Source organism: Neovison vison, chromosome 6 (genome assembly GCF_020171115.1).
Source record: "Neovison vison isolate M4711 chromosome 6, ASM_NN_V1, whole genome shotgun sequence".
Taxonomy (NCBI): Eukaryota; Metazoa; Chordata; class Mammalia; order Carnivora; family Mustelidae; genus Neogale; species Neogale vison.
Window position 1 is genome coordinate 157,048,550 of NC_058096.1, and position 26,943 is coordinate 157,075,492.

The 26,943-nt window shown below is 39.2% G+C and overlaps 1 protein-coding gene across 2 annotated transcripts in view; it reads right to left on the reverse strand.

Annotated features, from left to right (window-relative positions):
- Positions 1-2,197: 2,197 nt before the first annotated feature.
- Positions 2,198-26,943, reverse strand: part of OXSR1 (oxidative stress responsive kinase 1) — a 107,700-nt gene continuing 82,954 nt past the window's right edge. For both annotated transcript variants that reach the window (XM_044252683.1, XM_044252684.1), the window contains 10 exons: positions 25,357-25,405; positions 24,644-24,709; positions 21,669-21,791; positions 16,907-16,942; positions 13,474-13,620; positions 11,958-12,022; positions 7,960-8,012; positions 6,206-6,274; positions 5,294-5,358; positions 2,198-4,885 (listed from right to left, as the gene is read on the reverse strand). In XM_044252683.1, coding sequence (XP_044108618.1) covers positions 4,811-4,885; positions 5,294-5,358; positions 6,206-6,274; positions 7,960-8,012; positions 11,958-12,022; positions 13,474-13,620; positions 16,907-16,942; positions 21,669-21,791; positions 24,644-24,709; positions 25,357-25,405 — 748 coding nt within the window. In that variant the 3' untranslated portion in view covers positions 2,198-4,810. The remainder of the gene's footprint in view (positions 4,886-5,293; positions 5,359-6,205; positions 6,275-7,959; positions 8,013-11,957; positions 12,023-13,473; positions 13,621-16,906; positions 16,943-21,668; positions 21,792-24,643; positions 24,710-25,356; positions 25,406-26,943) is intronic.

A 26,943-nucleotide genomic window follows, 5' to 3' on the forward strand; every position in this document is an offset into this window, starting at 1 on the left:
AGAAATGCATAAACTGTTGCACTGAAAACTGATACTATGAGGAGGTAGAGCTAAGGAAGCAGGCCTCTTGAGAATGCCTGAACTTGTTAGAGAACGGCCAGCAGAAAGGCTCCATTTATTCTTGCCCTGCCACCTCTCCCCATATGCACCACCGTCACTTTTGAGTAACTAGCACCTCCTCTGTCCCAACAATAGTCAGAATCCATTTTCTAAAGAAGATTTTATTTATTTTAGAGTGAGGGAGAGTGAGTGGGGGGGTGGGGCCAAGAGGGAGAGAATCTCAAGCAGACCCTGCCCTGAGGATGGAACATGACGGGGCTCAACAAGGGGGCTCCATCTCATAACCCTGAGACCATGACCTGAGCCAGAATCAAGAGCTGGACACTTAAGCAACTGAGCCATCCAGCCAGTTCAGAGTTCACTTTCACAATCTGCTTTTTTTTTTTTTTTAAAAAGATTTTAGTCTTTCAATTAAGGGACAAAAAGCCTGTAATCCGTACAATATGGAGCTCAGTAAACTATGAGTGGCCCTTAGCATCTGGGAAATTAGAGAATATGTTCAAGTTCTAGGTTTCTGGTCATAAGACATCTTTCTTCTCGCATAATCATCTTTCATATTTAAAGGATAGATGACATTCCTGAGAAACCAAACGAAATGGAATTTCATATTGAGCATAAACTAGGAAACTACCAAGTCAATATTCCCTTTTTTTTTTTTTTAAGATTTTATTTATTTATTTGACAGGCAGAGATCACAAGCTGGCAGAGGCAATCAGAGAGAGAGAAGGGGAAGCAGACTCCCCGCTGAGCAGAGAGCCCAATGTGGGGCTTGATCCCAGGACCCTGAGACCATGACCTGAGCTGAAGGCAGAAGCTTAATCTGCTGAGCTACCCACGCGCCCCCAAGTCAGTATTTCTTTCAAGTTCTATGATGACAATCCTTTCCAGAATTAAGATTTTTTTCACTTTGAACTGCTAAGTATATTTCACACAAAAGGAACATCAGTCAAACTTTTAATTAATCAAACAATTTTATCTAAGCCAACTGAAATTCTGTGCTATTATTTACAATCTGCTCTGAGAAGAAAAAGTGAGTCATAATTTAAACTCACTTTTTTAAGGTGAATGAGATCATTAGCCATCCAGGTGCCTCAGAGTCCACTTTTACAACCTGCTTATCTTTTTTTTTTTTTTTTAAAGATTTTTTTTAACTTTATTTGACAGATCACAAGTAGGCAGAGAGGCAGGCAGAGAGAGAGAGGGGGGAAGTAGGCTTCCTGCTGAGCAGAGAGGCCGGATGCAGGGCTCGATCCCAGGACCCTGAGATCATGACCTGAGCGGAAGGCAGAGGCTTTAACCCACTGAGCCACCCAGGCGCCCCACAACCTGCTTATCTTTTTTTTTTTTTTTAAATTTAATTTATTTATTTGACAGAGAGAGATCACAAGCAGGCAGAGAGGCAGGCAGAGAAAGAGAGAGGGAGGCAGGCTCCCTACCGAGCAGAAAGCCCGATGCGGGACCCGATCCCAGGACCCTGAGATCATGACCTGAGCTGAAGGCAGCGGCCTAACCCACTGAGCCACCCAGGTGCCCCCCACAACCTGCTTGAGAGCAAAATCACTCAGATACAATCCTGTCAATGCCTGAGCTCTGAATTACAAGAATCCACAAGCAGTCCTGTCTCAGAAGGACCCTTCTGTGGAGAAGGTACTATGATCAAGATTACTTACATGGGAGGTGGAAGAATACAGAGGAGCCTAGACTCTCACATGTAATCTCACCATTTCTATAGCAAAGCCAAATAGTGACAAGTTCAGCCCTGCTCTCAGTTTTCCAAAATGGACTCACAAAGCCTTGAATGTGGCCTCTTTCCTCTATCCAACTGCATAAGCAGAATCAAACAAAACAACAGTATGAGGAGTTTTGTGCCCCATGCTATGAAATTTCCCTGGCCATATCTTATCTCTCCCTTTTGAGATTTCAGTTTCCCCATTTGTACAATGATTTTCAGCTGTCCTAGATCATTTGTAGGTCAATACACACATTTTTTTAGCTTATGTGCACTTTTTCCTCCATTTGTGTAGTGACTCCCTGACCCACTCCTTCAGTTTTTCCTCCAGTTAGTAGTGACTCTCTGACCCACTCCTCATGCTCCCCACCAGCAAGCATTGAAGTAAAGAATCCTTACACCGCCACAGACAATTTACTCTTTATTGATTAAAAATGAAGGAAACATGCAGCAAAATACAAAGTCAAAAAAAGGGAGAAGGGAAGGTCAAATATTTTACATCTTCCATAATCTAGCATACGTCATAAGGAGGAACCTCCATTTATTGATACACCATTATTCTATCCTCAGATTATTAAATAGTATCAGCTGGCTCTAGGATTTGGTTCAAAACTTAAGCAAAAAAAAACAAAAAAAAAAATCCATCAGTCATATCGAATAAGACCATACATTTCACAAACAGCATTGGCACATGTTACCTTGTGCTAAATTAGTCCCTACCCCCAGGTACCAAGGGATCCTAGAGACCTAGAGACAGAGGTGTACCCTGGACCACTGCTCCTTGAAAGGAGCAAGGTTACTCACTAGGTTACGTGCTGTCCAACCTGGGAAGTTTCTGTTCACGTATTCTCTCAGCATCGCTGCGAAAGTCAGCAAAGGGAGTCCACCATACATCATGCAGAATAAATAACACTGTCCTGGGTCTTGGTGTCTGACTCCTAATTCCCAGCAGGGCAAAAAATGAACTGAAAAGAAAGAGAAAGCCCTAGGCCACTTCTATTGGCATCCTTGTCCCACTGCAGTTTAAAAGTCATGGCTGGCTGGGGAAACTGAATACGGCAATGGGCTGCTGCTCCCCTCCTGCCTGGGCTCCAGACCACTTCCAAACAGAATGCTAGGACAGAGTGAGGCCACCACCTCCGGATCTATCAATATGTAGATGATGATGGCTTGACTGAGACAAAAATACGTACTCAAAGGTAAGCTACTAGCCTTGTGCCAAAGGGACACTATCTCCTTTTCAAATGTTATTCCCATCCCTCTTAAAAAAAATTAAAAAAAGAAAAAAGAAAAAAAAGAAAAGAAAAAGAAAAGCTAAGTATTTTTCCAGCAAACTAATCAATCTTTGCCCTCTCTAGGCTTGGCAAGCCTCCCACTTTTTACCAATCCTGCTGGGACCCTGGACTTTGGTGTCTGATCCTCTCATCTACTTTCCTCCCAACGGCCACTCCAAACCCATCCCATCCTTCTCCCCAACATCCACTCCTTTCCCAGTATGCCTCTGTACCCAGGGCAGGGAAAGGAAGCCCATGACTAAAACAACAAGCTCAGAACCAAACAAGAGCTGCAACAACTCAGTTGTGGGGAAAGCTTCCAGAGATATTCCAAGAGACAACTAGGTGAAGCAATCTCGTTATTCACAGACCAAGAATACTGGAGGGCTTGCGTGATTCTGTAAGAGGCAGCTCTCCCCTTTCCATGGTGCTAAAGCCCATCTTCATGTGTCATTTTAAGGCCAGACTGAGTGTCCCTTTCTTAGACAAAAATTGTTAGGGCTACTTGCAGTTAGACAGAGGTTGACTGTGAAACAGTAGGAAAGAAAATCGGCCCCACCGATTACTTACATATTGCATTACGAGTGCTCGTTTTTAAACCTAAAGAATAATTTATATTATTTCTATAGAAAATCAAATGAACACTGTCTACTCAAAAATCCTAAAAGTCTCGGCACATGTGGTTTCACTTTCCATCCTGGGTCAGGTTCAGCGCACAGAAGTGTGAAGCCCCTCCAAAGGGTCAGTGCAGGAGAGGGCCGGAAGGCAGGCCTCGCTGGCCTGGTGAGTCTCCTTTATTGCTGTAGAAAGCTCAGCCTTGCATTTCCTTATGACGTGGAGGCCAGGCAAATTTTCATGGGAGGATTGAGGAGCAGTTTTTCTTCAACTGAATATTCTAAGATTTGAAAATAAATACTTCCACAATGATATGAGTTATTATTCTTCCTGTTCAAAACCACTGCTGGGGAAATTCACTTTTAGAAGCCATTACTTGATGTTTTCGCTAAAAACAGTCCAAAGTTCCACTTTTTAGGATCTGATGGCTGAAGTTCGACTACAGTCAGATGTTTTGCACCAGCTGAAGTTAAGGCTAGCAACCCTTTCTGGAGGGAGTGATGAAGAGGGGTGCCTGAGAGCAGCTTCAGCAAAACGCTTAGAAACATGAACAAAACAATAACACAGTTTAGGCTGCCTCTTTCTGAGGCTGTGCTTTTTCCTAACAAAGGTTGCTCGAATTCACATCAGATTTAAAAAAAAAATTACTAAATTAAGTTCTCCGGGCTCCAGATAAACAATCAACTTTTAATTGCTACTTCAGTGGTGAAGATATATCCCAAGATGCCCACATCCTGTCAGGTGTGGGAGAACAGGCAGGATGAGGAAGCCCAATATAGCTGCTACTTTCCACCCAGCGCCATCATTGGAGTAAGGCAAGATGAGCTGCCAGATCTCCCTCCTGAGCCTTGAGGCACAGTCCCCTTCTCAGCTGGAGAAAAACAGGGGACATGCGCAGTAAGTTTACTAACGGAACTCTTTAAAGGGATGCTGGCCACTGGTGATCCAACTTTTCTTTCCCTGTGGGAAAAGGGGGGAATGATGGCAGGAAGAACATAAAGAAAGACCTCTAAAGCTCCTAGCCGGGAGGTTTGTTGCTGGGTTCTTTGGCAGTAGTGGGTTTAGGCCAACAGAAGCAACAGAGATACGCATGTGTGGAATCTCCTTAGGCCGCCTCTTTCAGGGCTGTGGTTTAGCTGATGCTGAGCTGGGCAAATCCTATTAGTTTACCATCATCAGGAATATCCGAGCCTTCGACACCAGATGCCTAAGAACCAAACAAAATGAGAAGCTGTGGTTATTTGTAAACAAAATTGCACGTAGCAATTAAAACTGATATAAGGACTATGGGGAGGAAGACAGCAGGGTACAGGTCCCTGGGATATTAAGATGCAAATGAAGATGTCTCTTCCAGAAAAGGTGGGGTCTGGGTACAAAGCTGGAGTCAGACTGGAAATACTCTCTCTTAAAAGTCAAGGGCCTGGGGTAGGAGGCTTCCTGGAGGGAGAACAGAGGGAAGCCACTCAAAAGGAGACACTGGCCTAAGGCCTTAGGGAGGCTAAATGAACACAATCCACCATATTTCAATATTCTCAGCACTCAGGGAATATACAAGCTGGTCTACAGAAGCTGCTGCTATGTAAGGACAGTTTAATAAAGAGGAAGAAATGAGTACCAGTTTGAAAGTGACAGATCGATTTGACTGAGGTTCTTCCACAATTTTCTGCAAATTCGCTGCCACTGTAATCATACAAACAGAAAGTAATAAGAAGCTAAGTAAATCCATTTCCTACCATATTATAAAAACTTAAATGATAGCTCAGAATCTATGTTCAACCAAAATGGAATTGGAACAATAACTCACTCCCCAAACAAAAATTATCTTTTAAACTCAACTCTAAGTAGCACAAATAAATCTCGAATCATGATCAAAATAACTTTCTTTAAGATGCTATGTTAACTAGGGCAAGACACACAGGTCAAAGAGGAAGGATATGTCTACTCATGGGCCGTAAAGCTCTATCCTGGGAGCTGCTGAACTCTGGCCTGCAGCCTATTTCTAGTCTGGCTATGGGCTAAGAATAGTTTAAAGACCGTGAATGGCCCACAAGCCTAAACTATTTACTAATTGGTCCTTTACAGAGAAAAACTCTGCTGACTGGCCCTAGACAATGGTCTTTTCCTTCAGTAACATGTACACATGGGCCGATTATACCTTTTCTTACTTTCTGCTTATTCTAGAAATAAGCCTCTAACAAGTTTTGCTTACTTCTTTCTTGCTCTGTTAAGGGCAGAGTTTCACCCTCCAAAATGAACGGGATATGGCTAAGTATACTTTAACTTGTGATTACATCATCAATTCTACTAGAGTCTCTCAGCTTTCACCTACTGTCACTGGAAGTCAGAAAGTGAACTCTGAAATGAGATTTTCTTTTTTGTGAGGAACTATTACCAATACCTGTATTTCAGCAATGCCAAGACCCTCCAAGACCCGTGAGATCCGCTCAATGGAATCAAAGCCTGTTTTCTAGGTCCTAAATACAAAGACAGAGACACCAGGGTGCAGGGCAGAACACAAAGTAGTTACCTATTACTAAATCCCTTCCATCGACAAGGCCAGCAGAAATGAGTTCCTGAGATACACCCTCCGCTGTATCTGCGAGGAAAAAAAAGAAGGTGCTCCATTTCTTGTGCATACACGTTACTGTGAACTCCTAGAGCAGATGTTGGCACTGGCAGGCCCAAGCTAGCTGCTAAATTCATAGAACCAAAGAGGCGGGGGTGGGGTCTTCCTTCCACACAAAGGTTTCTCCTATCACTGGGGTTACCTCAAGTGGGAGATTCTCTTAGGTCTAGCTAGAGCACAGAATCTCTAGCAACCAGATGGCCAGTATCAACTCACTGTAAAGATAACTTGCACTAACAGTGATGCTACAGAGGAAAAGTCCCATTCTGAGGGCAGCCCTGGCCCCAAACCCCACCAGCTCTGAGATGTGACGATGTGTGTGCAACATCTTCAAGGCTAGTATAATGGAATGATTTCTTTTCAAGCACATCTTGAAAGAACAAATTGTAATCTCTTCTCTTCAGAGATCACATCCCAAGTTTTTTGCTAACATCATTTTCTTTTTTATTCTGGTAGGCTTTTCTTCATATCTAGTGATTTTACATCATATAATCTGATCAATGGTTGTAACAGAAATGAAAAGACAGGGACACAGCATCCCTAACTGATCTCCTCTCCAAAGGAGTCAGTGCTGCTGCTTCCTGAGGGCTGAACACTGAGCCCGAAAGAACAGGAGGACCTCTGGGGGTGGGTGGACACACATTTGTGCTGATGACCAGCAACTTGAATTAGTTCCTTGAAATGGGACTCTTCCTGGTTTTAAACAGTGAAATGGATACACCTCTGCACACCTGGCTTCTGTCCTCTTTCATACTTGGCTGCTGATGATACCGAGACAGCATGAAGAATGAGCACTGCACACAGGATGAATGTGCTGGCTGCTGGCCACCTCCCCAGTCTGAATGCTTGAGTAACAAAGGCAAGAAAGAAAGAAGTCTCATCCCAGGGAGAAGTTCATGGCCAGAAGCTATGCCTGACAGGACTCCGCTTCAGCCTGGGAAGAGAGGAGGCTAGAAGCCTTGTTTCTTCTTTACTATCATGGAGAAGTACAACCATGTTCAGTACTGAGAGCGAGAACTCTGGACCCTGACAAGTGTGGATATGAATTCCAGAGGCACCTCTTCCAGCTGTGTGAACGACAAGTTACCTCCCCTCACTTGAAGCCTTGTTTCATCATCTACACAAGGGGGACAATAATATTCCTTAGGGGAATTCTGAGAATTTAATGATAGAAAGCTTAGCACAATGCCTGGCCTACTATGGTAGGCAGTAAATTAGAGCTACACTCATTACTGTTTGTATTATACTAGTTTTACAAGTGAGGTTAGTAGTAAATAAATTGAGTTTTTATTTTATTCATATGCTACCCACACCCTTTAAACCAGGAACATTTTCATCATCTTTTAAAAGTAAAATATATCTAAAGGACAAAAACATCACAACACATTTCATTAAATAAATTAGATGTTATTTTGTTTTCAATGTTTTTTTTTTGTTTTTTTGTTTTGTTTTGTTTTTTTATTTGAGAGAGAGAGACAGTGAGAGAGAGAATGAGCGAGGAGAAGGTCAGAGAGCAAAGCAGACTCCACATGGAGCTGGGAGCCTGATGTGGGACTCGATCCCGGGACTCCAGGATCACGCCCTGAGCCGGAGGCAGTCGTTTAACCAACTGCGCCACCCAGGCGTCCCTGTTTTCAATGTTTTTGATGGCTTACCTCTCCCAGGAGTAAACTCGAATCGAATATCATTTAGTTCTTTTTTTGAATTCCTACAAAAGAAAAGGGAATGTGTAAAATAAATTTCTGGACTTATGCATACTGACTCTGCCAACATATAACAGGAAAGCTGCGCCTCAAGAAAAACCATTCTATTTCCATAGATCCTATGACCTATCCTAATGAGCTCACACTGCAGGGCTCAGAGCAAACTACTCAGAGTGACCATCTAACTGTCCTACAACCCTTTTAATTTATGTCCTCCAGTAGTCAATATAAAAACCTCATGCTAACACTACACTTATTGTGAGGAACACTGAGTAATGCATAGAACTGCTAAAATCATTATATTATACACCCGAACTAATATAGCACTATACTTTAAATGGGAAAAAAAAACTACCTAAGCACAAAGTAAGAAAAAAACAAAAACAAAATGCCCTCAGGCTTTTGAGGAGATTCTTTTTATTTTTTTTTAAAGATTTTATTTATTTATTTGACAGAGATTACAAGTAGGCAGAGAGGCAGGCAGAGAGAGAGATGGGGACGCAGGCTCCCCGCTGAGCAGAGAGCCAATGCGGGGCTTGATCTCAGGACCCTGAGATCATGACCTGAGCCAAAGGCAGAGGCTTAACCCACTGAGCCACCCGGGCACCCCTTGAAATTCTTAGATGCCTACTTCCATCCTTAGTCCCATTAAGATATCATATAAACTAAGAGGAAAATGTATGTGCACAGGAAAGTATAATTAAAATGATACAGGATAAAAAGATTAGTATCCAAAATAATACAAAGGACTTACACAACTCAACACCAAAAAACCCCAAATAATCCAATTTAAAAATGGGCAGAAGACATAAACAGACATTTTTCCAAAGAAGACATCCAGATGGCCAACAGACACATGAAAAGATGCTAAATATCACTAATCATCAGGGAAATATAAGTCAAAACCACAATGAGATATCACCTTCCTCTTGTCAGAATGGTTAGAATCAACAACACAAGAAACAACATGTGTTGGCGAGGATGTGGAGAAATAGAACTCTTGTGCACTGTTGGTGGGAATGCAAAATGGTGTAGCCTCCCTGGAAAAACAGCATGGAAAGTCCTCAAAAAGTTAAAAATAGATTTACCATATGATCCAATAATTACACTACTGGTATTTACCCAAAGAACAGAAACACACTGATCGAAAGGAATACATGCACCCCTATGTTTCCTGTTGCATTATTTACAATAGCCAAGATATGGAAGCAACCCAAGTGTCCATCGATTGATGAATGGATAAGATATGTGTATATACAATGGAATATTATTCAGCCATAAAAAAAGAATGAACTCTTGCCATCTACAACAATATGAACAGAGTTACAGAGTATAATGCTAAGGGAACTTAGTCAGAGATGGATAAAAACCATATGATTTCACTCCTATGTGGAATTTAAGAAACAAAACAAATGAACAAAGAAGAAAAGAGACAAACCAAAAAACAGACTCTTAACTATACAAACTGATGGTTCCCTGAGGGGAGGTGGGAAGGGGGACCGAGAAATAGATGGTGATTAAGAGTACACTTATCTTGATAAGCACTGAGTACTATATACAGAATTATTGAATCCCTATATTATATACTTGAAACTAACACCAAATGTTAACCGGAATTAAATTACCTTAATACTGGAATTAAATTTTTTTTTTTAAATATGTGGCAGCATTAAAAAAAAAAAAAAAATAGAGGATACCCTTCTCCTCCTCACTCCCACTCCAGGCTCCCCCAGAAGAATGCCTTGCCCACTACATGTACTCACTCTTGGCAGCCTCACAAAATGAAAAACATGATGCTCCCCCAAATTCCACAGGAGTTCGGACAATGAGGGGGAAGGAAAAGATGAGAAAAGGAGTTGGACCCACACTGGCAGCAGAGTTAATACATGGCTCCAGAGATTTAAATGTGTGCCTGGTGAGGGACAGTTACTGTAATCACTCAGCAAACCATATACTGAGATTAACCAGGCTCCCTGGACGTTCTGGTTAAAGGTGGGCATTTAGAATACTATACGGAAAGGCAGACATGCTTGATCACTAAGGACCCAAATCCACTTTATCTAAACAATGAAGAGGGTTAGGTCTACCTGATGGATACTTGAAAATATTCCTGAAGTTGTGTTTAGAATGTAGTTACCCGTCTCTAACACAATCTATGCCCAAATGATTTTCCCCTTCGACTGCCTTCTCTTTGTACCTGTATACAGATTTATACTTTTGCATGTATACCACCTGAAGTGTCTTTAACCTGTGCTAAGTACATAATGCAAATCAGCTTCCAACCTAGATCTGACTAACAAGTGAGGCGTTTTATTCACTCTTTACTTGGTATCCTGCCACAATAACCAACAGTGTGATATAGAGTCTTCTTGATACATAATTGGTCAATCCATTCTTTCTGAAAGCTGAATAAAAAGACGGAACATTCAGCATCATTTTAGTGATTTAGCTGGCATGCTACGCACAAATCCTTCAGAGACAGCAAGACACTAAACCGGACTAAATATCTTTACCATCTCTTCTAGTGGTTTTACCTCAGAGTCTTCATCAGTGAGAGAGAAAACATAGCTTCTTCTTCCATAAATAAGTCTGGAACACAGCCCACTAAAAAACCACTCTCTCAAAAAGCTAGTTGTATCACTTACAAGTAAGTATCTTCTCTAACTTCCTGAAGCACAGGTCAAATATAATTTTTGTACTAGTAGCTGCTACATGATTTTAAAAAAACGTTTTTAAAAGAGACAAATGGTATTCTTTTTGCACAATCAGAATTGGACAAGATTATCAAGACACTTTAATGAATCCAAAACTATCTGTGATGAGACTAGGTATATTGACTAGGCTTTTGTAAAGGAAAGGTAACCCAATCTGCTTTCTTCACATTGATGGCACAGTTTCATCGCTCTGGGTGGTAGAATCAAAACATTCTCAAAAAAGGTCTCCCTGCTTCTATCTCTGATTATGGTCATATTGAGAAGAATATTAGGAATTTTATGTGGGAAGAGGAATTAGTCCATGGCAATTTAAGGAAACCCTTTTAAAAAATGTTAGTAGTAATGAAGGTCTGAGTTGTCTCAGGTGATACTTTTAATTTCACAAACAGAACAAGACCCAATGAGAACAATACCACAGCCACTGCTAGTCTAACAAGAAAGCTCTGCAATCCTAACCCAACTACCTCCAAGAGGTGAGGGTCAGAACGAACAAACTGCCACTTATGGCACTTCTGTGAGCAATCTGTCAGAGCCTGGCTATAAGCCCCACCAAGAACCACTGATTCAGAACACGTGCTGTAAAACAAAAAGACCAAATATATTCTCAGAGGGTTTTCCTTTCATCTTTTAAGAACAAGGTCTTAATATGATCTATCACAATCAGAAAGCTCTCCACTCTTGGGCAGTTGACTGCAGAGTCCAAGATATATGGTCAAAAGTACAAACCTAATCTTCAGATAAGCCAACCAGTGCTGTTCCCCTAAAAACTATTCCCCAGTTACAGACCATACTCAATTACAGAACCTAAACTAGCTGTACTGAAAAAACGACTAGTGGAAAAACAGCTAAGAGAATGTGTTAACATCCAGGTCCTTGCAATGTTGCTATTACCTTTTTTTTTTTTTTTAAAGATTTTCTTTATTTATTTATTTGGGAGGAGCAGAAGAGAGAATGTTAGGCAGTGAGTGTGGAGCCCGATATAGGGCTTGACCTCACAACCCTGAGATGAAACCAAGAATCGGACGCTCAACTGACTATGCCACCCAGGGGCCCTGTAGCTCTTACTTCTGAGGGAAACAATACCCCTGCGATGCCCAGCACTTGATACTGGGGGGGGGGGGCACACAATCTTATCCAGTTACTCTCAGGCACAGACTATTAGAAAAAAAGAGTCCCTTCCAAAGAGAAAATAGCACATTTAGAGTATGCAGAAAACAAAGAGAAGATTTTACTTACCTTAATCTGAGTACTAGGCTGATTGGGATCTTGGTTTCTTGTGAGCCTGCTCCTGAAGGCAGAGCCTAAAAAACATTGAAAGGTATAAAGTCAGAGTCTGGACTACTAAGCATGAAGGTGACTAATGGTCATCAGCAGAGGAAATGTCCACATGGCAGCAATTTCCTTCACTCTTGGTGAGGCCAGACCCAGACCAGTGGCTGGGACATTCCCTGCTGTGGCAGGACGTGCACTCTGAGGCAGCAGCAAGAACTGAATGCCAACCTGAGGCAAGCACAATTAAAAAGAGAATTCTCAAACCCACATGAAATTCCATACACAGCCACATTTATACTTTGTTTACTCAGAGCCCTCTTTCCATCCACAAGGGTGAAAGACACTAAAATTGGGGTTCTTTCCTTTAAATCTGCCAGTGTGTCAAGTAGCAATATACAAGAAAGGCTCTAAATAGCCTGCCCCTTAGGAATCCACCCAGCCTGAGATTCCAGATCTTTTAACGGGTAAATTAATCCTCTCTGCATTGTAAGCTATCCCCTGTGTGCTATTTAAGTAGTTTATAAAGTAAATCCACTCTTTCCATCAGTTTTCCTAAGACAACTGTATCTTTTCAGATATGAAGGAAAGAAATGGAAAGCTTGGGTCTGATGAAGACTACATGAAGCCAGCACCATGACTAACTGGAAGCTCTCAGAGCGGTGGCCTCCAAAGGCAGATACCACCACAATACAAAAGGAAAAAATCAGAGAACTTCATCTTTACTTCTTTCTTTCTTTTTCCTTTCCCTTCCTTTACTTTCCTTCCTTCCTTTCTCTTTCTTTTCCCCCCCAAGATTTATTGATTTATTTATTTGACAGAAGAGATAGAGAGCACAAGTAGGCAGAGAGGCAGGCAGAGGGAGAAGCAGGCTCCCCACTGGCAGGGAGCCCGATGCGGGGCTCGAGCCCAGGACCCTGGCATCATGACCTGAGCCGAAGGCAGAGGCTTTAACCCACTGAGCCACCCAGGTGCCCCCATCTTTACGTTTTTTAATCTAAAATGTTAGAACAAAAAAAATGAAGTTTCTAATATTTAATAAATAAACAGACTCTGGAAACCTCACATCATGTGTTATGCACAGTATTTGAAGTTTCCTGAGGGAAGACAAGGAGCAATTCACAGACAAGGAGGCCACTGCCCTCCTTCCCTTGACTACTTTCAGTGTATGAGCTAATGATGTCTGTGTGTGATTGATGATGGGCACTCACAGATTATAATACATAACTACAAGAAACCAGCTCCCCAAATTCCTGATATTTGGAATGTTTCCATTGTTAACTTATTTTGCTGCTTAAAAGTCTATATGATCCTTGAAAAGTTCTCTTACCTGCATACACTGAAAATTGTGAAAACAGAATTTCTAACTTGTTTTAAAAAGTACCACATCAACAACCTTGTTACATAAGGCACAGCTCCACACCAATTTCTGCTTTCTTCCTCTACCCAGAAGACCGGCCACTGACGTGCACTCCTGCTTTACCTGAGCTGTTTTTGCTGGCTCTGCTGGGGGTGGGGGAGAGACTTGAGTTGGCTGTGCAGGCATGTGCCCAGCTGGGTGAGGTAGATGAGCAGTAATCTGTTCTGGAACTTGGAGTAAAGTACCCACGGGATCAGTTGTTGGAAACAGCTGTAACAGAAACATACACACAATGCTGCTTAGTTGAGTGGAAAAGGAGGCAGGTCTACTGATGGGCAAGTAGAGCCGCCCAGGGTGACATTTTCAAAGTAGTTTTTGTGTAGTTTACGGCCACATCCCTACCTCTCTTGAATACCTCTATTTCAAATGGAAGTCAAATACTTCTACTAGGCTTTATTGTTTATAACAACTTTTTTGAGGTGTAATTCATATCCCACTAAATTCACCCACTCTAAGTATACAACTGGATGATTTCTAGATGATGTTCTAGCAAACATCACTACAATCTAGTTTTAGAACATTTGCATCAACTCAGAAAGTTCTCTTGTGTGCATTTACATTTAATTCCTGCTCCCACACCCAGCCCTAGGTGACCACTGACCTACTTTCGCTCCCCATCCGTTTGCCTTTTCCGGATCCTTCATATAAATAAAATGTATGCACTCTGTTATGTCTGCCTTATTTCACTTAGCACAATGTTCTGAGGTTTAGCCATATTATAGCCCATAGTTTGCTTTTATTCCTTCAGAATAAAATTTCATTGCATCATATTTATTTTTAACTACATCTATTCTAGTTCCTTTGCCCAATAAAATAGAACCTCTAAGACACAGATTTAAGTAGTAAATCTTCTTCTACAGGAGCTACATTTTTCTAGGTCTGAAAACCTTCCACTACTTAAAAAGAAAGACAAGTAATCAGTGATTCATTAACGAATCTGAAATGCTTTTTAAAACAGATATAAAGCTTTATGACCAACACAGACATTATATATATATATATAATTTTGCATGTTTGAAATATTTTATAAATTTTAATTATGTAATGTGGGGACAAAAAACTGATGTTGAGTTGAAAATAAAATTAAACTATTCAAAATTATAAGTTGGTGAAAAAAAATACTAAAGTTGGCTACAATTTAGAACTGAAAGAGAAAAAACTGAAAGAGGTCTAATAGCTGATATTATATAACAAAAGAGGTCTAATAGCTGATATTATATAAACAAAGTTAAGAGACAAAGTAGTATAATTTTGTGATCCTTTCGCTTCACAGAGAGGAAATTAAAAGTAACTCTGGTTCTGGATTTTGACAGAAAAACAGAACATTAAGATTACTTTTGAAAATGTTAACATTAAGTATTAGCATTATTTCAAAAGGAGCCTCCAAACTGCATACATGTGTTACTATAATAAGAACAGAAATGTTAGACAAAATCAAGAAACGAACTGGTCTGGAGAAACTGGAACCTTGTGCACTGCAGTGGGAGTCGAGAATGGTGCAGCCACTATGGAAAATGATAAGGTGATCCCTCAAAAAAAAAAAATTAAAAATAGAATGATCCCCTTCTGGATACAGACCCCCAAGAATTAAAAGCAGGAACTAAAACAAATATTTATTATGTAGCCATGTTCACAGTGGAATTATTCACAATCGTCCAGAGGTGAAAGCAAGCCAGTGTCCATCCAGTCAAACAGAGAAACAAATGTGGTAGATATATCCAATGGAATATTATTCAGCCTCAAAAAGGGAGGAAAGAAGGAAATTCTGACACATATTACATGGGTGAACCTAGAGGGCATTATGCTGGGTAAGATGAGCTGGTCACAAAGGACAAATCCTCTGTGAGTCCACTTACATGAGGTATACAGAAAGCAGCAGAATTCAGACATAGTAGAGTGGTGGCTGCCAGGGGTATGGGGTGGGAACCATGAGATGATTGTTCTTCTGGAGATGGACAGTGGATAGCTGCGCAACAGGGTGAATGTACTAAACGCTACTGAACTATACCCTTAAACATGGTGAAGATGTTAACTTTTACGTTATGTGTACTTCACCAGGGATTTCAAACCCAACGACAAAATAAGGAGTGCAGGAGTACGAGTATGAGACCTGAGAGTCCACGTGGGGGTGCTACTGAGGCAAAGGGACAAGGATAAGATCATAGACCAACTCCGGATCAACTATAAAATGCCCTCTCCATCAACAGTGGAGAAACTAAGAATTAGTCAAGATAAAGTAAGAGTAAAAAGTAATTTAAATTCTCAGAAGATTACAAGAAGAAATGTTATTTCTTGCACACACTTCATCGCTATCTCTGGCCAGCAGAGGCTAAGTTTGATACCACCCTCATTTGGGGATACAGGCTGTGGTGGCAGGAGCCAGAGAACCCAGGGAACAACAGAAGGGCTCTTCTTCCTGCTGGCATTTCCCTGCCCAAAGCCACTGCTATGAGCATGAGTGACTTCAAGGGGTAGGAAGATGCAATTCCACCATGTAGCAAGAAGAGCCAGAAATCCTAGTGAACTGCAGTTCTGCTATAAGGTGTCAGATACCAGCCTATAAATATGCTACAGTACAGTATTTTATTTTATTTTTTTAAAGATTTTATTTATCAGAGACAGAGAGCGAGCACAGGCAGACAGAATGGCAGGCAGAGGCAGAGGGAGAAGCAGGCTCCTTGCTGAGCAAGGAGCCCGATGTGGGACTCGATCCCAGGACGCTGGGATCATGACCTGAGCCGAAGGCAGCTGCTTAACCAACTGAGCCACCCAGACGTCCCTACAGTACAGTATTTTAGTCTTAATACAATGTGCACAAATCCTGTACTTAACGGTGTGCCAAAATCGTATGCCACCCACACAAATCAAGTAGAAAAATAGGTACTTTTAAGCAACGGGGCAAAATCAAACTGATTTAAGGGGGCAAGACGTGTATCATTAAACCAAATACTGAGCTTGTAATGCAGGCTGCCAGAAGGAAGAATGTATCACAAAATGTATCACCAGAAATAATTGTTATCATCAAGAAATGAGCATAAGGCAGGCCAGCCTAACAGGACTCTGTTTAGTAGGATTCCTATCACCGAAAGGAAGGAACTAAAGACAACAGAATCTACATGACAAACGACAATGGGAGGCGGGGACCCGACAAAAAACGACAAAACGAAAAAGTAGCATATGACAAATCCCTGGACAGATTAATGCAATAAGACGACTTTCCACATCAAGCTACCCAACCCAGAAAAGTAATTCATAAAATCAGGCAAGCAAGGAAGGAGCAGCTTTCTGAGCCTTTAGATTAACTTTTAAATGAGTGCAACAGCACCAACTTACTGGAGAAGTCCTTTTAAACTCAGAATCAATACCTCCGGCGAAATCTGACTGCTATAAATTCCCATTCTCACTTAGGCCCATATAAAAAGATGTGCTTAACATTAAAACCAAACCAAAACAAAATGACTGGTTTTTTAATGATTCAAAAACCACAACTACTTACCTCAGAATTTGATAATGGTTCTTTCACTCGGGGAGACTAAAAGAAATACAAAAAAGGCTTATTAACTCAAAACTTAGGTTACTTGTAGTCAGTTCCAAACTGCACAGAATGTTGAAACGCAAGTAAACTCCATTTCATTCTGATCCATAAGTTAAGTCACTCGTAACTCTAGTGAGTTTTCTGGAAAAAGAAAATACCATGATACTATTTTATTTTTTGTCCAGGTAGCCTTTAATACATCAATGTCTTATGGTATTTCAGAAGTTCACAACTTGAGGTTTATTTGTTTTGTTGTTTTTTAAAATTTATTTGACACACAGAGAGAGATCACAAGCAGGCAGAGGGCCAGGAAGAGAAAGAGAGGGAAGCAGGCTGCCTGCTGAGCAGAGAGCCCGATGTGGGGCTCCATCCCAGGACCCTCAGATCATGACCTGAGCTGAAGGCAGAGGCTTAACCCACTGAGCCACCCAGGCGCCCCACAACTTGAGGTTTATAACCAAACATAATGGGACTGAGTTCTCAGGCAATAGGAGGGCACATTCTTCAAAGTACAATGCCTTCTACTAATCATGAACATACTATTTTTAAAATTTAAATTCAATTAGAAACAAAAAATACATAATTCTTTCAGATGTAGAGTTCAATAATTCATCAGTTGTATTTAACACCCAGTGTTATCATGAACATATTATATATGTAATATCCCAGACCAAATGTAAGCCTTCAAGCTAATTATCCAACACATCTTCAAAGCAGAGTAATTCAGGTTATGGGCTTTAATGAAGAAAACTCTTGAGTCAAAACTGAAAAACCATTTGTAATCTGCTATGTGAACATCTAAGCTAAATTTATTTAGTAAATCATAACATCAGTGATTCTGGATACACGCAACTGGAGAATACAAAAACAAAACAAAACAGAACAAAACAAAACACCCTTACCCTGTATCTAAACAAATACCAATTTATGGTCAATGCTACCAAGCATCAATTTAGACTACCTAAAAGGTCAGATTATTCAGCTTAGGTTTTTGTGAATTTTCATCACCACTTTATTAAGGAGAATCAAGGTTCAGGTGATAACTAACATATCACAGCAACTATACTGGCCAAACCAAACCTTTAAAAAAAAACTTAGTATTTGGAAATAATTTCAAACTTACAGAAAAGTTGTTAGAATGAGAATCATTAACCTTTCTTCCTTATTTGCTTTCCTATTTAAGATGTTCACTTTCTCTCTTTTTAAATAGATATACAATATATATTTAACTGGTCATGTTGTTCCTATACCATTTGAGAGTAAGTTGCTTATGTCCTAGCTGCTTACCACTGAACAGTCACTGTGTATTTCATAAGACAGGGATATCCTCTTATGTAAATTCACACTACTAAAGCTATCAACTTCAGTAAATTTCACAATAATGTCAATTTTAATCACCTTTAGTCAAGGCTTTTCCAAGTTCTCCAGTATGTAGTAATTATATTCCCCTTCCAACTAATGGCAATTTTGAAGAGACACTTCAAGACCCTGTAAATATCCTGCTCATCAAAAATTTCCCCTATATTTAGCAAATGCTGATGATCCTTGTCTGACCTAATCTTTATTGACTGCTTTATCATGGCTATAAAATGACGATATTCCTCTCCAATACTCTTCCACATTTACCAGTCAGCACTGGAAATTTACTATAATGAAGAATTAGCAACCCCCCCCGGCCCCCACTTATTTATCCATCTATTCATTATTGGCATGGATTCATGGATTCCAATTTTTAAAATGATTTACAATTAATTTATTACTACACTTAATGATTTTTGATAGTTAATAGTTAAATTCTAATTTGGTGAGTGGGAGCTCATTCAACCTGGTGCACCTGTTATCAAATTATGACTTTCTTTTTTAATAAAAAAACCTTTCTTTTTCACAAAGAAGATATTCCAGATTCATCTTGTATTTTCCCCAGGTAAGCCTCAGAATCATCCATTTCTCCAAGGAGCCTTCATTCTTTTAGTAGAGAATGACATTAAAGACCAAGATCTGGGCATAAAATGAGCTCAATGTTACTGCTTTCCTGACTCTCTGCATATCTGATAATCTTTCATTAGATGCCAGATGCTGTGAATATTACTTTGTTGCAAGGTGATAATTTTGTATTGCTATAAATCTTCTCAAGCTTTGTTCTGGAATACAGTAAAGTTACTTGGAAATGGCTTAAGCCTTTTGGATCTTGCTTTTATGAGTTGTTAGCTGGATCTGCAGCAGGGCTCAGTATAGGGCCATATGTTCCCCAATACTTAGACCTAAGACCTTTCTGAGAACTCTACCCAATGCCTTGTGAATTACAGGCTTCTCCACTCTGACTGGTGGGAAAAGGCACTGTTCTTGGCTCTCTGTGAGCACTGGGCATTGTCACCCAGTCTCAGGTGGTTTTCTCACATGTATTTCTTAAAGAGTATTCTGCTGTACACTCAAAAAGGAAGCTCTGTAGATTTCTAAACTTCTCTCTCTGTATAGCTCTCTCCTCCCTGGTACTCTACCTTATCGATTTCATCTGCCTTGGTCTCCCTGGACCCTTAGCCTATCTCCTCAACTCAGGAAGCTGAGTTGAGGAAGCTATAATGAAGGGAATAATCAATCAAACAAAACTGCTGCTCCACAACTGACATAAGTGTTAGAATGAGCAGAGAAGGACACTAACATAGCTATTTTAACTATACTATAGTTATTACATCTCACATTATCTTCAAAAAGTAAGACATGAAGGTATAAAAATGAACAGACACAAAATCAAACTTAAAATATTTAATGTCTGTGATATAAATAGACTGAATGGGATTAGCAGCATTAGGCACTGCAGAAGAAAAGATGAATGAACTTGAAAGTCAGCAACAGAAACTGCAAAATGGGACTGAGTAAAAAGAGAATTTTTAAAGAATGAAAAGAAAATCAGTGAGCTGGCAATTTTAAAGCAGCTTAATATACAAGTTACTGGAGTCTCCAAAGTGCATGAAGGGCAGAAGAAAGTATCTGAAAATATAATGGCTATAATGATGATAGTGTGCATTTTCAATGTAATTCAATTCAAACAAGACTTTCCTTTTACAAAAGAATTCATGTCCTCAAAAATAGTTACAGATTATGAGAAATACAGAAAATTACTCATTTTGAGAACAAATTCTATAATTTTCTAAGCTATTTACATACCAGTGTATTAGGTTATAAAAAAGCTACTATAAGTATTTCAGAACTACAAAATTTTATTTTTGTTGATTTTTAAAGATTATTTATTTATTTATTTGAGTGACAGAGAGATGGCAAGAAAAAGCACAAATGGGGAGGAGAGGGAGAAGCAGGCTTCCTGTGAGCTGGGAGCCCAATGCAGGGCTCGATCCCAGGCCCCAGGGATTATGACCTGAGCCGAAGGCAGAAGCTTAATGGACTGAGCCATCTAGGTGCCCCCCAAACTACAAAATTTTAAATAAATTTCTCTTGCAGATGGCTAGGGGATAATAATCAGACATTATAATTTATCTTCCCAAATAAAATCTGTTGGTCAGAGGAAAAATTCCTATGAAAATCTCTTTCAAAGTAAGCTAAAACTTCAAGATTCATGTACCTCTGGCTTCCTTTGATCACTTCAATGTAACATTATAAAACAGTATCGATTTAAGGAGGAATCATATAAAAAGTAAGGAGAAAAGAAACCTGTCTCACATTTTAATAAACTCATAATCCTATATAAACAAATATATGTGTGTGTGTGTGTATATATAACTTTCCAAGGTTAGAATGTAATAAATTTTTGCCAATTCTCATTGGCAAGGACTCTACAAAGAAAAGCTTTACTTCTAGATCTGCAAAAAGACTTCATCTGACAAGATCAACAAATATTCAGTGCTGATCAGCAAAGTCATGAGTGCTATGGCAGAGGAGATCTTACAGGCAGGAAGAGATATACCATCTACCCACCACTAATACCACAGAAAGGTTTTAGGCAGTCAAGGCTGTGATGAACCTCAAACATTAGTATTTCCCATATATATTTCTATTCCTGGGAATGAGTCCTAACAATCAACATGAGGCATTAACTTTAGGAAAGAGTGATGGGAAAAAAACAAAATGAGCTTTGTCTTCACTGCTTCAAGCAAACACATACACAGACACACACAACCATCCAGGATATAGCAACTAAAGAAAGGTATACTATTCAGTGATCGCTTCTTCCGCAATGTTTAATCAATCATCAGTCCTATCCAGTGTACTCTCATCTCAGACACAGTTTACATCTCTAGACCTTGGCCATTTTTATATCCGTAAATATCATATTCAAACAGATGTGTCAGTCCACTCTTCCATGTAGGATTAAATGGGTTTCTACAATTAATAACTTCCTCAAGGAAATTCTGTTATTAACACTTGTATTTTCTATGTTTTAGATGGTTAAGCTGAACAGAACCAGAGAATATCATATCTCAGAGGCTTCAAACAAAAAGATAGAGCTCTATCTTAAGCACAGAGTTTATTTATTTATTTATTTATTTATTTATTTAAAAGATTTTATTTATTTATTTGACAGAGACAGATCACAAGTAGGCAGAGAGGCAGGCAGAGAGAGAGAGGAGGAAACAGGCTCCCTGCTGAGCAGAGAGCCCGATGCGGGACTCAATCCCAGGACCCTGAGATCATGACCTGAGCCGAAGGCAGCGGCTTAACCCACTGAGCCACCCAGGCGCCCTTAAGCACAGAGTTTAATAAGACTTACCCTGAGTTGTGAAATTGCTGCTTTCCCTTCCTCACTTTCTTCATCAAATTCGTCATCACTCCACTCCCAGCCGCCATCTTCTGTCTTATGAAGGCGGCCACTGGAACCTGGTACTCTCCGAACCTGCACATGAGGAAGAGAGATGTGGATTATGGTAGTGTTTGATATTTACTATATATACTGTGTGTGTCTTGCACCCCTCCCTTGCTCTCTGTGCTCCACTACCTACCTGTCTTTACTCCAACCACTGACTTTCCCAAGACTTTCTCTTGGGCCCAAGCACCATCCAAATCCTTCCTATGTGAAGTCACAGACCAAATCTTATTAATGGTTTCAGGTTGGGATTTGAAAAATTTTTCTTCAGCCCCAAAAATAAATAAACCCAAGACAGAGAAGATTCTGGTTTTTTCAAAATTTTAAATTAAAAATCACAATTATACCTGCAGTTCAAAGAGCACTATTATCTGTGCAAGTTTTGTTAAGAAAAACAGCAATCTTCTTTTATCCTCTTACTCACAGGGAACCACTTTCAATTCATTCTAGCATATTCTTTTTAAGTTCATATTCCTCTAAGTAATGTGTTATTATTACCCCTTGATTCTTTGGTTTTAAGAATTACCTACTGGACTTCCCACTATGAAAGATGAGAATTTAACCCTATTATCAACCCCCCATAACTCTTTTCTCAAGATACAGTGAAATTTTGGTTAAATCAAAATTCAGTGTTTCCACCACATGATTTCATTAATGAGACAGTTAAGCCTTATTGTATATTACAATTACTTTTCTCTCTCCTGTAACCTTCTTATTTCCCTTGGAATTAAAAATATTTGCTTATTTTCATGTACTTAATCATATTTAGCCCCAAACTGTCTCCCAGTTGTGTAACTCTCCTCATATACATTAGGTACTTCTCAGGATCACCTACTAGAGGAAGATGCTACCCCTGCCTCCTAATCTGCTCCAGCCTAAACTGGTTTCTCAGCTCTCCCTCTATCACCTGCCACATGACTTCCTCTTTCTCAGTTTAAGTATTTCCTCCATTATTAGCATGGCACACTAATTAAAGCCATGCATTTTTCAACTTTGATTCCATCCCCAGAACATACAGTTTACCTGGTTTAAAAAAAAAAAAGTCTGGGTTAGTAGAAATCATTTTCTTTCATAACGCTATATGTAACTGCTTCGCTATGATCTGGCTTACAGGGGAGCAACTGACATCATTATGATATCCAACACCGTCCATGATCTTTCCCCCTTCTCTGGAAACTAGAGAACCCTCTTTTTGCCTCTAGTATTCCAGCAACGTGTCTTAGTCCTGGTCTATTTCCATTCATTCTGCTACGTACTTGTGCTTTTTTAGTCTGGAAATTTGTGACTATCCATTTGGAAATTTTTCTTGAATTATTTTTTCAGTGATTCTCTTTCTTCTATTTTTCTCCATTCTGCTTTCCTGGAACTTATTTACTCAAAATTGAACCTTCTCAAATGATCCTCTAACGCTCTTGTCTTTTTTCTTCTGTTATTTATCTATCTCTTGGCATTTGGGGCTCTATTTTCTGGGAAATTTTCTTAGCTTTACCATACAACCATAGTAACTATTTTCATTTCTTCTATAATGTTTTCCACTTCTAAGAGCTTTTTGTTCATGGTGGTGTCAGTATCCAGATGCTCCTTTTTAAAGTACCAGCTCTGTTAAGATAAAATTCATATACCATATAATTGACCCATTTAAGGTTCAATTGTTTTTAGTATATTCCAAGTTGTGTAACCATCTCCATAATTAAATCTAGATCACTTTCTTCATTCCTCCACAGGGCAAAAACACCACCACAGACCCATTAGTAGTTACTGCCCATTTCCATATAATCCCAGTCCTGGGTAACCTTGAGTCTACTCTCTGTCTCTATACATCTGCTTATTCTGGACATTTCACATAAACAGAATCATATAATATGTGGTCTTTTGTAAGTATCTCCCATGATTAGCATAATGTTTTAAAGGTTTACCCATGCTATGACATGCATCAGTACTTCATTTCTTTTTATTGCTTAATAATATTCTATATTAGTATTTCATTTTTAAAAGATTTTTATTTATTTATTTGACAGAGAGAGAAAGATCACAAGTAGGCAGAGAGGCAGGCAGAGAGAGAGGAGGAAGTAGGTTCCCTGCTGAGCAGAGAGCCAGATGCGGGGCTCGATACCAGGACCCTGAGATCACGACCTGAGCCGAAGGCAGAGGCTTTAACCCACTAAGCCACACAGGTGTCCCCAGTACTTCATTTTAAATTGCTGAATAATGTTCTATATTATGGAGACATGACATTTTAGATATCCATTCATCTACAGATGGATAATCAGGCTATTTCCACTTTTTAATTATTATGAATAATGCTGCTGGGAATATTCATGTACATAGCTTTGTGTGTACATGTGCTCAATTCTCCCAAGTAGGTCTAGGATGGAATTTCTGGGTCATGTGGCAGCTTTGTTTTGTGTTTTTAGAAACTGCCAGACTACTTTCTGAAGTGGTTGCACCATTTCACATTTTCATCATTAGTGTGTGAAGGTTCCAATTTCCTTAATCTTTATCACAGTTGCTACTGTGTCTTTTTTTTTAATACAGTCATCCTAATGGGTCTTCATTGTTTTCTGTGTAATGTGAGGAAAGGGATGAACTTCACAACTCACTCTCATAGTTACAGACAGTGTTAACAGAGTCTAGAATTAATTAATCAATTGTGTAACATACCTTTTCGTTCTAGTAGACAGCACACCTAGACATACTGCAGGCTAATATTTATTGAATGAATATATAAAAGAATACTAAAGAAAGGGATGGAAAAACTGAGTAACACTTTAAAAAAGCATTTTTAACACATACATAACAAAGCATTTTTTAACATATATTTTCAAAATGCAGAAGTAAATTTAACCAATTTCCTAAGAAACCAGAGTAAAATCTCCATTTACCTTCTTAGCTCTTTCAGAAATAGTTGGTGCTCTCTGCAGTATTTTTTCTTGAAGAAATTCTTTATTCTGGAGAGGAAAAGTAAGTTTTCTTCTTGTAAGTTTTTACTGAACCAAAGAAGCTGACACAAATATTCACTACAATTAAAATGTGATATAGTAACCGTTTTATAAAGAAGTTTGAGGAAAGTTTCCATTCTTTTTTCTTTAATTCTAAAGCTCCTTTAGAAAAGGAGTTTCACAAATCGAGTTTCACAGATTGAAACAAAGCTTTAGTGTACTGTATGAGCCATTATATATGAGACGTTTGCTTTACCATATCTCCTTCAGGATCATGGTCCCACATTTTCAACTACAGTAACATCCCACTTATCTATTCCTCTTTGGGAAATGAGATGTTAACTAACTCAGTAGCAAACTGTGAAATAGAGTCGAGTATTTTTCATAGATTATATTACTACTGGCGAAATTTAGTATCAATTGTTCCTGTTAAAATTTAATCTGATGTTAAAATTAATTTATACAAAAAATACATTTACTAATTCTAAAGCATGTGTCTTAATTACCAAAGGTCATAGAGATAATGCCCCCAGCAATTATCTGATCTACCATCATTTTTCCAAACATCACCTTAAGAAAAAGCAACTTCTTAGCAGTAAATCTAATTAGGTAATGAGAGGACCACATGAACACATAAAATCAAAAGAACTTCTTACCTTTGCTTTTTGGAAAAATTTGTGCCTTAACAGTTCTGCTGCTGTTGGTCTAAAACCAGAAAAGAACGTTTTAATAGTTAATTCAAGTGTAATTGTGGGTTTCCATCTTCAAAAATGAGAAAAGGATTTCTTGAGCAGCGAGATAAAATCTCAGTGTTCTCCACTTTCCTTAACGGGCTAAAAAGCAAAAAGCAGGATAAACTAACTCGGTACGAGACAGGGAGTAAAGAAGAAAACTCAAACAGAAATGATCTGATAACTATTACAGATCCTTTGCAAAATTCATTAGTGAAATGTTTGTTCTGAAATCATTACTTCTTCATGGCTTTCAATATATTTGCTATTATTTTGCCAAGAAATATCATTTCCCAAAAAAAGTGGGCAGTATCTACTTTAACAAGGCATAAAAATACATGTAACCTCACAAAGAGGAAATGGACCAAGTCAAGTCCCGTGCCTCTTGACACATGCTGGCTTGCCGGCCTTCAACTTAGAAAACTACATATTCTTAAAAATAAATCTAACAATTATCTTTAAAAAAAAAAAGAAGATTCTGAAAGTAATGTATATATTCAATATATATATTGAATCTATACTCAGTTTTTTGCTCAACTGTACAGTCTTTCTTTGCTTGAATAAAGGCATCATCATTGTCAATTATACAAACTAGTAAATAGTATGACAGAGAATAAAGAATAAACAATACTACACTTACGACACTGGACCTGATTACACCATACCCCTACCAGGTAGCCCTCAGCAAATCTCTTCTCCAAGGTTCTGTATAACCTGGTCAAGTTCCTGCAGGCAGTGTTCTAAAACATTACTGTACAATATAATAAGCTAGGACTTTCAAAACAAATCCCGAGGCCCATAGCAATTAAAGTAGAATCTGTGGGGGCAAACCCACAGATCATTAGTTTTTAAAACTCCCCGAGTGATTCTAATGTACGCTCACACTTAAGAACCAGGGCCTCAGAGGACTATTGTACAGTTTAAGAGAAGAGATGTAAAAGTGCTATGCAAACTGAAAGCACATTATCCTTCCTATTTTCTCATTCAATCAAGATTTCAGTATGTTCAACAGTTTGCACCACATTGCTTTATATGATTAATACTTTTCTTCTGAGTTCATTTCCTTCTTTCTAGTGTACGATTTCTAGGAGTTCTTTAAGTGATATACATGACTGGAAACTCAATTTTTGTCTTTAAAAAATCTTAATTTCATGCTTATTCTTGAATAATAGTTTGGCTAGACTGGGAATTCTGCATTGTTATTTTCTCTCAGAACTGTTCCAGTATATTCTGGCCTTAACTGTCATTAGGAAAAGTGGCTGTCAGTCTACCTGCTATATTCCTCAGTCGGTAATCTGCCCCCTTAGCAGATTCTCTTTGCCTTTGAATCCAGCAGTTTAGAGACTTGTGTACAAATGGGAAAAGGGAAATACTGCTTGGAATTGGTGGAGGGATGGTTCTTTAATCTGAGACTATAGGTATTTCATCAATTCTAGAAAATTCTCAGCCATTATTGCTTTAAATATTGCTTCTCCTATCTCCCTAATCTCTCCTTAAAGTCTACAGACACAT